Source organism: Leptonychotes weddellii, chromosome 15 (assembly GCF_054177405.1).
Source record: "Leptonychotes weddellii isolate Sample4059 chromosome 15, ASM5417740v2, whole genome shotgun sequence".
NCBI classification, from domain to species: Eukaryota; Metazoa; Chordata; class Mammalia; order Carnivora; family Phocidae; genus Leptonychotes; species Leptonychotes weddellii.
In genome coordinates this window covers 48,815,715-48,825,326 of record NC_138383.1, presented here as the reverse complement: position 1 = coordinate 48,825,326, position 9,612 = coordinate 48,815,715, and the positions used below count along the sequence as shown (strand labels likewise).

Sequence of the window (9,612 nt, the reverse complement as noted above, 5' to 3'; positions counted from 1 at the left end):
CCATAAGGGATGTCCACGGGCCCACGCCGTCAGGTGGGACAGTAAGCACTTTCCTTTTTGGAAAGCTCCCAGCCTTGCACTCCATTCTGGCTTCCACTCTGTCCACGTGCTGGCAAGTTATCCCTATTTTTATTTTTTATTTTATTTTTTTAAGTAATCTCTATGCCCAGGGCACCTGGGTGGCTCAATCGGCTAACTGTCTGCCTTGGGCTCAGGTAGTGATCCCAGGGTCCTGGGATCGAGCCTCGCGTTGGGCTCCCTGCTCAATGGGGAGCTTGCTTCTCCCTCTGCCTCTGCCTTCCCCCCCTCCCCGGTCTCTCACGAATAAATAAAATCTTAAAATAAGTAATCTCTATACCCAATGTGGGGCTCAAACTCACAACCCCGAGATCAAGAGTCGAGAACTCCCCTGAGACAGCCAGGTGCCCCCACATTATCATTTTTTTTTGACTGCTCGGCTTCCTTTCTTTTGGGGAACTGTCCCTCTCCAAGTCCGTGTGGCTCTGGTGGGCTCTCGGTCAGGGCATCCACCTTCCCACCTCAGAGGTGGGTAGGTGACCCAGTTGAGGCCAGGCAGACTCTGAAATTTGGAATCCCAATTGGGAATAGACAAGGATGGAGGAGGTTGGTGGGGTACACTGTGGGGAAGCAGTGAGCAGGGGGGCCAGTTCCTGCACAGGATTCCCCCGTGCTCCCCTGGCTCCTGAACTGGACGTTCGGCTTCCTGTCTGAGTCTGCGTTCACTCACTATTGCCCCAAGACATTCCTTTTTGCCTAACTTCGTCAGTCTGGGTCGGTGCTTGCAACCAGAGAACTTCCACTGATAGGCAATCATGTTGTTGGCCGGGACTGCGCCTAGCCTGTAAGGCACCCTGGTGCCTCCGACCTTGTGGTTAAAAGGCAGCCCCTCTGAATAGATGTTGGGGTGGTCGTCTTGGGGGGCGGTTGCACCTTTACGAGATATCGAACAAAGCGCCTCTTCCTCCCAGTCAATGGAGACCACTTAGAGGGGTGTCCCTTATTGAGCAGAATGCAGACTGAACCTCAGTTCTTGCTCACTCACCCCACCCCCCAGCTGTGGGCTCTTGTGCAGTGCACATCCTGCACAGCCTTCTGCAGAGACCCTGTTGTCAGGTCCCACCCCACCCTTCCTTCAGCTCTCTTCTCCTCCTTCCACCTGCCCGTTTACCTCTTCTAAACGTTTACTTGGACGGCATATAGGCTGATAACAGCTATGTTTACTTTTGTAGCCATAGTTAAGTCTTCCGTGCTTTGTCGATCTGTTGACTCTAAAAGTTGAAACTCAAGCAACAGTGTTTACCTTATATATTGTGACTACATAAATAGCTTTCATTGCAGACCTAGGAATCACTAAGATTGCATTTCCTTTCTTAGACTATTTTTGATTACCTTTTGAAAAACAATATCTGATACATTCACGGGATCATATGAATTTTTTTTAAGATTTTATTTATTTATTTGACAGACAGAGATAGTGAAAGAGGGAACACAAGCAGGGGGAGCGGGAGAGGGAGAAGCAGGCTTCCGGCCGAACAGGGAGCCCGATGCAGGGCTCGATCCCAGGACCCTGGGATCATGACCTGAGCTGAAGGCAGACGCTTAACGACTGAGCCACCCAGGTGCCCCTTCACAGGATCCTATGAATTATATGTTAGTTATAAGTGATCGTTATATAATGAATACCTGTGCACCTATCCTAACTCAGGAACCAATAACCTATTACCAATAACATGTGTGTACAGTGCAGTCCTCCCGGTCCCATTCCCCTGCCTCCCCCGGGAAATAAAATAACCACTATTCTATATTTTGCATTTATCATTCCACTGACTTTTATTGTTGTTTAAATTTTTATTTAAGTAACCTCTACACCCAACATGGGGCTCAAACTCACGACCCCAAGATCAAGAGTTGCACGCTTCTCTGACTGAGCCAGCTGGGCGCCCCTCTGCTGATTTTTAAAACTTACCATGCCATCATAGTATTATGTGTGCTTAAACAATAGTTTGTTTAGCTGTGCTTGTTTACGAGCTCTATAAAAATGGTATCATGTTTGGGGCGCCTGGGTGGCTCAGTCGTTAAGCGTCTGCCTTCGGCTCAGGTCATGATCCCAGAGTCCTGGGATCGAGCCCCACATCGGGCTCCCTGCTCGGTGGGAAGCCTGCTTCTCCCTCTCCCTCTCCCCCTACTTGTGTTCCCTCTCTCGCTGTCTCTCTCTCTGTCAAACAAATAAATAAAATCTTTAAAAAAAAAAAATGGTATCATGTTTATAGCGTAGTCTTCTGGGAGTTACCGATTTTCAGGAAACATTATATTTCCAAGATTCTCTCATGTTGTTTTGTGTTACCGTTAGAACTGCTTGTTAGGATGAGAAACTCCTAGAAATTCCAGGAAAATGAAAACGGATCCAAGGAAGGAAATAAAATCCTGATGATCACCAGCTCAGCTCAGCCTCCTGACCCGGTTGCCCCTGACCATGGCCGAGAGTTCTAAGGATGGCCCTTGTCCCTGGCAGGGCCAGACCATGTGCAGACTTGGGACTGAGAGGTCTCCACTCTGGTGACCGAAGGAGTAAGACAGACAACTTGAGGTGTGAAGGTCACGTCTCTCACCACATGGACCAGAGGAGAAGAGGAGGTCGGTCTGGGGAGGAGGAGAAGGACGCTCAGGGACGAGTGGGAACAGAGCCAGACTGTGTCTCCAAAATTCCTACGTTGGCAAGCTAACCCCAAGGTGATGCTTTTAGGAAGTAGGGCCTTTGCGGGGGGGAATAGGTGATTAGGGGCCTTTGGGAAGCTCTGTCCTTACGAATGGGGTCAGTGTCTTTTTTCTTTTTTAAAGATTTTATTTATTTATATCAGAGAGAGAGCGAGAGAGGGAACACAAACAGGGGGAGTGGGAGAGGGAGAAGCAGGCTTCCCGCTGAGCAGGGAGCCCGATGCGGGGCTCGATCCCAGGACCCCGGGATCATGACCTGAGCCGAAGGCAGACGTTTAACTGACTGAGCCACCCAGGTGCCCCGAAAGCCTGTGTCCTTAACCACACATATCACCGCCTCCACAGAGTAAACCAACTCTGGTGGGATTCAAACTCACATCCCAAATACGAAAGGCTTTTTCCTTGGGAGAATGCCCAGGGTCTCTCTTCTCCCAGAAGCCACTACGATCAGGCTGCCCCAGGTGACTCAGATCTATTTTCCTGTAACTTAAAAGGGAGGTTAGAAAAAACAACAACCTTCAGCTTGTGGGGCGCCCGGCTGGCTCAGTCGGTAGAGCACATGACTCTTGATCTCGGCACTGTGGGTTCAAGCCCCACGTCCGTCGGGTGTAGAGATTACTCAAAAAAATAAAATCTTAAAAAAAAGAAAGATTTCGGGTTGGGTGACCCCCCCCCCACCCGCTCCTTATCCTATGTGCTTCCCCTTCCGGTGCTGAGGGGAAAAAGAAGGGAAGAAGGTACAGAGAAGAGGGAAGGGAATGGCAACTGTCCACCAGAAGTGAGTGGAGGTGGGAGGGAGGGGAAGGGGTAGGGGAAGCCGTGAGAAGAAGACATTTCCAAAGAACAACGGAGGGAGGCTGTTTCCCTGAGGACAAGCATCTCCTCCCTCCTGCTCCGTCTGTCAGCATTTGGGGGTAAGGTCAGGGGAGAGGACTTAGGAAGAGAAGGGGACACCCTCAGAAACCACAGCTCTTAGGAGTGGGGCTGCCACGGTGGGCCCCTCCCCCACTTGATGACCCCCACCCCCACCCCTCAGGAATATTCCGTGGCGGTTAGGGGCCCTGTCCTACTGGATGGGTTGTTCTTTCCCAGACCCCAGGCCCTGTGGCGCCAGGTGCTCTGCTGGATAGAAATATTTAGAAGATGAGGGACGACTGAGCCCAGCAAGAGAAGGGGGAGATGGGGTGGAGGGGGCAGGGGGAGACAGGGGGTGCTCAAGATGGGGGCAGGGGACTTTAGGGATGAGTTCCCGGGGTCAGGAGGAGAAAGGGATGAGCACCAGACACTTGGAAAGGAAGTCGGATGCTGAGAAGCAGGATGGGGCAGAGGGAAGTCTGGCTCAAGAAGAGCGGGTAAAGAACTCACTCTCTGAGCCCAGAAGTAGCAGTCAGGGGCTCAGGGATTACAGCTCAGAGCCCCGGAGGGTCTCCGTGTTGCCCCTGTGGTGGAGAATTACACACAGCTCCCGCTGCATAGCGCAGGTCCTGGCCTCAGAGCTCAGCCTGGTCGCCTTCGCCCTGATGCTGGTCATGGTCTTCTCCAAGAAATGGCTGTGCCCCTCTCAAAGCCGCTTCTACCAGCGCTGGCCCACCAACGTCAGCACCAGAATCTACACGGCCACTCACGTCATGTCCATGGGGCCCCTGGGGATCTGCAAATCCAAGAGCTGTTCCAACTCAGAAAATTGGAATGGTGAGACCCTCCCCGCCCCCACCGCACCCCAGGGCTCCAGTCTGCCTTGGTCACTCCGGGTCACCCCGTGCCCTTGTCCCCTCCTTCGGGTCATCCCTAGTGATCTGGCCCGCAAGAGGGCTTCACTGGAGGAGACCACCGAGGACGGGTCTTCCTGCCCCCATCCATTCTGTCCAAACCGCTTTGCCTGACTCAGATCATTGCTTCTGCGAAGACTCAGAGCCTGGTCTGTGGCTGTAACAAGGCTGTGAGGGGCGTGGACTCTCAGTGCTGGTGAATCACTCCTTAATCACACAACTGCCCCTGTTCTATGGGGAGAAGAGCCCCAGTGAGGTGGGGATTGTCTTCCTCTGGCCTTGTGTACCCTGAGCTTCCAGTTTCGGGAGGAGCCCCCTGGTCGCTCTCCCTCCCCAGCCCTGGTCCCAGCCCCTTCTCCTCCCTTCTGCCTCAGGCCTTGCTCTTCTGGGCCAGCTCTGGGTTTCCACGTCTGGTTTCCTCGTTCCTTCTTTCCCAGGCTCTCGTGGCCCTTCACGGCCAGTTCCTGAACTCAGTACTCCATGCTCTCCCGCACCTCCCAGCTTCGGGCCTCCTTGCTCAGCTCTTGTGCGAAACCAGAACTTTCTATCTCCGTGATCCCCGTTCCGTGACTTCACTCTCGTTAACAGTAAAAAGATAATAATAAAAATAAAAGTTACGCGGCTCTTAGTTTCTTCCATTATGAGAGAAATGCATCTTTCTCGCAATAAATTTGGGGAAACAAAAAGCTACCATTTATTGCATACTTATTCCATTTGCTCGATAGATCCTCAACCAACCCTAAGGAATAGGGATGATCATCCTTCCTGTACGGATGAGAACACCGAGACTCAGATAAAGTACCTGGCTGAGGGTCAATATTTGACTGTTTTTCACCTACAAAGAGAGCAGGTTTAGAATTCTAATTCGGGCGTGTCTGGTTCCAAGACTCACGGAGGCACCTGCCTTGCTCTAACCGAGCTCCTCAAAGACCAGCCCCAAGCACTCAAGTTTCTGCTAGGCTTTTTTTAAAAAAAAAAAAATTTGAACAAGTTTTGAACGGTTTTTACACAGCTGTACTCATTCTTCATAAATAACCTTATATCTTTTACATTATTTTAAGTATTCAATTTATGTTGTTTAAAAATTTATCTTTGGGGTGCCAGGCTGGCTTAGTCCGCAGAGGGTGTGACTCTTGATCTCGGGGTTGTGAGTTTGAGCCCCATGCTGGTTGTAGAGATTATTTAAAAATAATTTAGGGGTGCCTGGGTGGCTCAGCCGGTTAAGGGTTTGCCTTCGGCTCGGGTCATGTTCCCAGGGTCCTGGGATCGAGCCCCACGAGCCCCACGTTGGGCTCGCTGCTCAGCGGGGAGCCTGCTTCTCCCTCTCCCTCTGCTCCTCTCCCCACTCATGTTCTCTCTCTTGCTCACTCTCTCAAATAAATAAATAAATAAAATCTTTTAAAAAAATAATTTAAAAATCTGTACGGAAATTTATTTTTATGAGATGCAGTAAATGTTTCCCTATTATAAGTTAATAGACATATATATCAACTAAATAGATTGTCATCTTTTACTTGAATTTTATTTTTCTATTCTTGGTAAAATTTATTTTTCAATGTCATATTTGCAAAAAAAAAGGAGCAACAAAATTTGTTAAGGACTTTTTTTTTTTTTTCTGTGTTTAGTGTTAATTCTTTGGTATCGATTTCCCAAAGTGGCTTTACCGGATGGAAGAGTTAAATATTTTAAGGTTCTTCATAAAATGTTCCATGTTGCTTTCAAAAAGTGTGATAGCAATTTACCTTTCCACTAACAATGCACAAGAAGGCTGGTTTTATTGTATCTTTGTTGGCAATGACTGTTAATTCTAAATATATAAATAGATAATTTTTTTCTGATAAGAAAAAGTTAGTTGCACAGTTAGTTATTGTGGGAAATGCAGAACGTTTAAGAAAGAAAATAAAACTGACCTAAAATTTGCTCATATAGATATAATCACAGTTGGCATTGCCAGTGAATTTACTTCCAGTCTCTTGTGTATGAATGTGTGTGTATGAGATATCTATAAATACAAATACACATATACAAATAAACATATATTTATTTGTATCTTGATAAATGTATATATTTATATTTTCAAAACCGCAATTCTCCATGCTCTGGGTTGCAAACTCCCCTTTGCAGTTCTAGGTATTTATTCCTGTCATTAATATTTCTATAGCATCACGAGTATTTAAGATTTATTTGATTAGGTAGTATGTGAATGGAGTGGAAATGGAAGCAAAATGAAAGATGACACAGGGGGCGCCTGGGTGGCTCAGTCGTTAAGCGTCTGCCTTTGGCTCAGATCACGATCTCAGGCTCTGTGGGAAGCCTGCCTCTCCCTCTCCCACTCCCCCTACTTGTGTTCCCTCTCTCCCTGTGTCTCTCTTTGTCAAAAAAAAAAAAAAAAAAAGATGACACAGCGAAGGGAGCCCCCCCACCGCTGGCCTCTAATCCCCACTCCTGGTTCCTCGTTTCTTTCGAGACATCTTCTGTTTGGAGACAAACATCTATCATATCATTTTTAAAAAAGATTTATTTAGGGGTGCCTGGTGGCTCAGTTGTTAAGCATCTGCCTTTGGCTCAGGTAATGATCCCGGGGTCCTGGGATCGAGCCCCACATGGGGCTCCCTGTTCAGCGGGGACTCTGCTTCTCCCTCTCCCACTCCCCCTGCTTGTGTTCCCTCTCTCGCTGTCTCTCTCTCTCAAATAAATAAAAAAAGATTTATTTATTTATTTAAGAGAGAGAGAGAGAGTCGGGGGGCGGGGCAGAGGGAGAGGGAGAAAGAATCTCAAGTAGACTCCCTGCTGAGTGCGGAGCCCAACATGGGGCTCAATCTCAGAACCCCGAGATCATGACCTGAGCCAAAACCAAGAGTCGGACGCTTAATCGACTGTGCCCCCCAGGTGCCCCCGTATCATTTTTTTTAAAGATTTTATTTATTCATTTATTTGAGAGAGTGAGAGAGAGAGCACACGAGAGGGGGGAGGGTCAGAGGGAGAAGCAGACTCCTCGCTGAGCAGGGAGCCCGATGCGGGACTCGATCCAGGAACTCCAGGATCATGACCTGAGCCGAAGGCAGTCGCTTAACCAACTGAGCCACCCAGGCGCCCCCGTATCATTTTTTAAAAAATATTTTATTTATTTGACAGAGAGACAGCGAGAGAGGGAACACAAGCAGGGGGAGTGGGAGAGGGAGAAGCAGACTCTCCTGCTGAGCAAGGAGCCCGATGTGGGGCTCGATCCCAGGACCCTGGGATCATGACCTGAGCCGAAGGCAGACGCTTAATGACTGAGCCACCCAGGCGTCCCCCTCCCATATCATTTTTTAATGAATGCATAATAATCCAACGAATGGGTACAATACATTTAACAAATCTCTCCTTGGACATATAAGTATCTGTGCAGAGAAGATCCCTGGACACAGATTTAGTGCTGCTCTTGGATTATTTCCTTACCATAAATTCCAAGAAGCATTGCCAAGTCAAAGGGTCTTAACCTTTTACATTATTTCTGATATTTTGTGCCAGGTCACTCATCGGAAATGCTGACCTGTGGTAGCGTATGAGAGCACCTCTTCTCTCTAAATCCTTTCCTATACCAGGTGTCATCAATTTTGTCTTGATCTTTGCTGATTTGATAGGTTAACAAATCACATTTACTTGGCAATTCTTCGTATTGAGCTTCATGTGTATATGGGACTTTTGTATTTCTTCTTTTGAGACACACACTTCAAGTCCTCTGTTTTTCATTTTTGTATGGTTGGGATTATCAAACAATCTCCATATCAATAATCCTTGCTTATTTAATGAGTGAAAGTGATACTTCATTGTAATCTCACATGTGCATTTCTGGGGCACTTGGGTGGCTCAGTCGGTTAAGCGTCTGACTCTTGATTTCGGCTCACGTCCTGATCTCAGGGTCGTGAGATCGAGCCCTGCGTTGGGCCCCCACCCCGTGCTCAGTGAGGAGTCTGCTGGAGTTTCTCTCTCTGTCCCTCTGCCCCTCCCCCTGCAAGTTCTCACTCTCTCTCTCTCAAATAAATAAATCTTTTTTGAAAATGCACATTTCTTTAGTTAACCTTTTCTCATGTCATTCTATTATATACTTTTTCTCCTTTGTGAATCCTAAGTTCGTCCCGTTTTCTCATTTTCTCCAGATAGTTTTAAGCTGTGGACAAACCACCCAATCTTCGGGGTGGCCATGATAACTTTCTGCCTGGCGCTGGTGCTGGGCCTTATCTTCACCGTCTGGTTGCACCTGCCGTACCTACCTGGTCTTCAGAGACTGCCCTTCTTTAGCTGGGTTGGGACTATCATGAGCTTCTTTGAAGGTACCCCCTGGCTCTGGAAAGTGGTCCTTAGTTTCTCCCAAAACACATCTTCTTGGGTACTTTTCCCTCTTCCTTTCTTTGGGGGTGGGGTAGGGGTCTGGTGGGTGGTGGCTGAACAAAACTGGTGGTCCTTGAGAACTGAGCCCCGCCATTTCCTCGTTCCAGGAGAGGTGGGGTTGGAGGGGTTGATCGTGGTTTGTGGTTGTATCCCAGAAGGTGAGGGAGAATCTCCGTGGGGTCCTCAGGTAAGAATAAGATCTCTCCCGTCCCTGTCTCCTAGTTATCCTTATTTTCTTCACCCTGATGTTGTTTCCTATTAACCTCTGGATCTTTGAGTTGAAGAAGAATTTATCAGTCCCCATCGGCTGGAGCTATTTCATAGGCTGGCTGGTGTTTGTCCTCTATGTCACCTGTGGTGAGTGGCCTGAGGGCCCCGGGCAGGAGGGGACATGGGTGGCTCGGGGCAGAGGAAGTGTGCAGGGAGGGAGGCTGGTAACCCCCAAGGACAAGTTCTTAGGGAATTATCTTCCCTTTGGCCTCATCTCGCTGGCCACTTTCTTCCGGTTCTCCAAATTTCCTCTCCCCCATCCCTTTGTGCTTTCCCAGCAGCCCTCTGTTACTTCAACCACCAACACTTCTGGATGGTGATTATGAACCGTCCCTGTGGCACTAAGTTCTGCAGCAACTGCTCCAGCCCTCTACAAAACTTGCTGAAGAAGCCGGTTGTCTCACATGCCTCTATCACCCAGAGGGAAGTCCCGGATCCTGAGCAAAAGAAGGCATCTTCGTAA

At 48.6% G+C, this 9,612-nt stretch overlaps 1 protein-coding gene across 1 annotated transcript; it reads left to right on the top strand.

Annotated features, from left to right (window-relative positions):
* Positions 1-3,955: 3,955 nt before the first annotated feature.
* On the top strand, positions 3,956-9,612 carry ODF4 (outer dense fiber of sperm tails 4). Its single transcript, XM_006750304.1, is given in 4 exon segments — positions 3,956-4,069; positions 4,071-4,428; positions 9,102-9,236; positions 9,428-9,612. Coding segments are annotated over 4 exon segments (792 nt in total).